The following is a 2265-nucleotide window of genomic DNA, read 5'->3' on the forward strand; positions in this document are numbered from 1 at the left end:
TGTGAAAATACTAGAATAGTATGATCCTTTTCATTCTTATAATGTTTAAAATAATTTATTGCAGTAACTTCCCATTATTGTAGGTGGGGAAACTATGTCATAAATAAAGAACAAAAATTCAGAAATAAACCTAAGTATAACAATTAGTTCTGCTAATAAAAGTGAATTATGATGCCAAAACCTCTTCTGTCCTTGCACAAAAATGGGAAGTCAGTCATAATGCATGAAATTATCTGAGATTTTCTTCCTCTTTCCTAGGTTTTGTTCAAGATAAAATTTAAAGCATTTTTAACAGAACAAAGTCAAGTACCTCAAATTGTATGATGGTGTTCTCATTCACATCTAGGTCACGGGTGGTAATGGAATGCTCACCGACTTCATTTGAAACAAACACCATAGCTGAATCTTCCTCACTGTTAGGCAAGAAAACAACAAGGAATCCGTTTAGGCACAAATTCATCATGATTTGTATAGAGCAGTGCTTTTATTTTTAGCTTCTCAATTAAATACTTACGGTGCTCCCTTTGAAGAATATGGGCAATAAAGACCAATGTTACCACCAGGATAGAAAAACCAATTGTCTTCTCTGGGCCCAAAGTCAAAGGTATCCAGAAGCATCACAGGGTTGTTTAGATTATTTCCATCAATAATGAAGTCATCAACAATCCAGATTTCTTCTTTCTTACCTAAGGCATTTTTGGATAAAACAAGTTTTTCCAATGATGAAAATCAGATGGACATTTTTGCTCATTGAAAGACAGTAAAGGACAAAAGGAACTCAGTAGCAACAGGTTAACACATGCCTTCTAGGACAACAACACAAACCAAGTAACCGTGTATTTACAGTGATTAAGGCGTGAAAAAAATAAAGCTTGCAACCACATTAAATTGACATAGCATGGAACTGCCTCACTAATTTGAGAGAGCTGTGACAAACAGCTTGTGAAAGTGTGCTGTCCCGCCCACCACAGCGGTGCTACGGACCCTGCACTGGCAAGAGGTACACTAACTAGTCTACTCAGGGAGCAGCTCATGACTTTTTAGGGTCAACCCACGACTTCTCAGCACCATGTTTCAGTCAGACTGGAGGACTTTGGCCATTAAAACACTGCCCTGCTACATAACTGTATTTAATTGTTTTATTTATTTAACACGAAAGAAAAATATTCTGTGATATGCAATATTTCATTTTTTTTTTCCTTAATGCTTTTCAAACCTTCTATGTTGATTTGAAGATATATGGGAATACATGTAAAACTAGTGAAATCACTTCTTAGACTGGTACAGGATTTGATTCAGCAATTTAAGCCTGGTGTTTAAGAAAGATGTTAAAGAGTTGATAAGAAGGGCCAAACCCAGGCTGCTTTTGCAAAGCACTGTTTGGACTGAACTTGAGACAAGATGATAAGAATATGCTAAGCAGGAATATTAAGATTCACCAAGGTCACTTCTTCACTGATTTCCACTTGTAGTACAATTCTTACAAAACATAAAGAAGGATATGTAAACAGGAGCCTGTAGAAATAGCCTGGTGCTTTAAATGAAATCACATGTCTCTCTCTCCCTGATCCTATCGCACTGTTCTAGTAGTTTTCTTTTCTTTTTTTTTTTAATTTCAGCGTATTACGGGGGTACAAATGTTTAGGTTACGTGTATTGCCTCTGCCTAGCCCGAGTCAGAGCTTCAAGCGTGTCCATCCCCCAGACGGTGTGCACCACACCCATTAGGTGTGAACATACCCATCCCCACCTTCCCGACACCCAATGAATGTTACTACTATATGTGTACATAAGCGTTGATCAATTAATATCAATTTGATGATGAGTACATGTGGTGCTTGTTTTCCTATTTTTGTGATACTTCACTTAGGAGAAAGGGCTCCAGCTCTATCCAGGATAATGCAAGAGGTGCTAGATCACCATTGTTTTTTGTGGCTGAGTAGTACCCCATGGTATACATAAACCACATTTTATTAATCCACTTATGTATTGATGGGCACTTGGGTTGTTTCCACATCTTTACAATTGTCAATTGTGCTGCAATAAACATTCTAGGGCAGATGTCTTTTTTATAGAATGTCTAGTAGCTTTCTTTCCTCTTCTTGTTTAAAAGCAGTTGATGAAAACAATGAAAAAAAATTAAGTAAGCATTCTAAATACAACATGAAAAGAACCTGGATTTAAATCCTCTGGACTGTAAAACTGGTTACAAAATATGTATATACACATATATATATTTTGTTCAAGCTAAGTCAAAAATTTTATT

The 2265-nt window shown here is 36.4% G+C and overlaps 1 protein-coding gene across 1 annotated transcript in view; it reads right to left on the reverse strand.

Moving 5' to 3' along the window:
* RELN (reelin) overlaps window positions 1-2265 on the reverse strand; it is a 462655-nt gene that overhangs the window by 78551 nt on the left and 381839 nt on the right. The window contains exons 39-40 of the mRNA XM_012650296.1: window positions 515-686; window positions 311-413 (exon numbers count right to left, since the gene is read on the reverse strand). Of these exons, the coding sequence (XP_012505750.1) occupies window positions 311-413; window positions 515-686 (275 nt within the window). The remainder of the gene's footprint in view (window positions 1-310; window positions 414-514; window positions 687-2265) is intronic.

The sequence above is a fragment of the Propithecus coquereli genome, unplaced genomic scaffold (genome assembly GCF_000956105.1).
Source record: "Propithecus coquereli isolate 6110/MARCELLA unplaced genomic scaffold, Pcoq_1.0 Scaffold32, whole genome shotgun sequence".
In the NCBI taxonomy this organism is placed as follows: domain Eukaryota; kingdom Metazoa; phylum Chordata; class Mammalia; order Primates; family Indriidae; genus Propithecus; species Propithecus coquereli.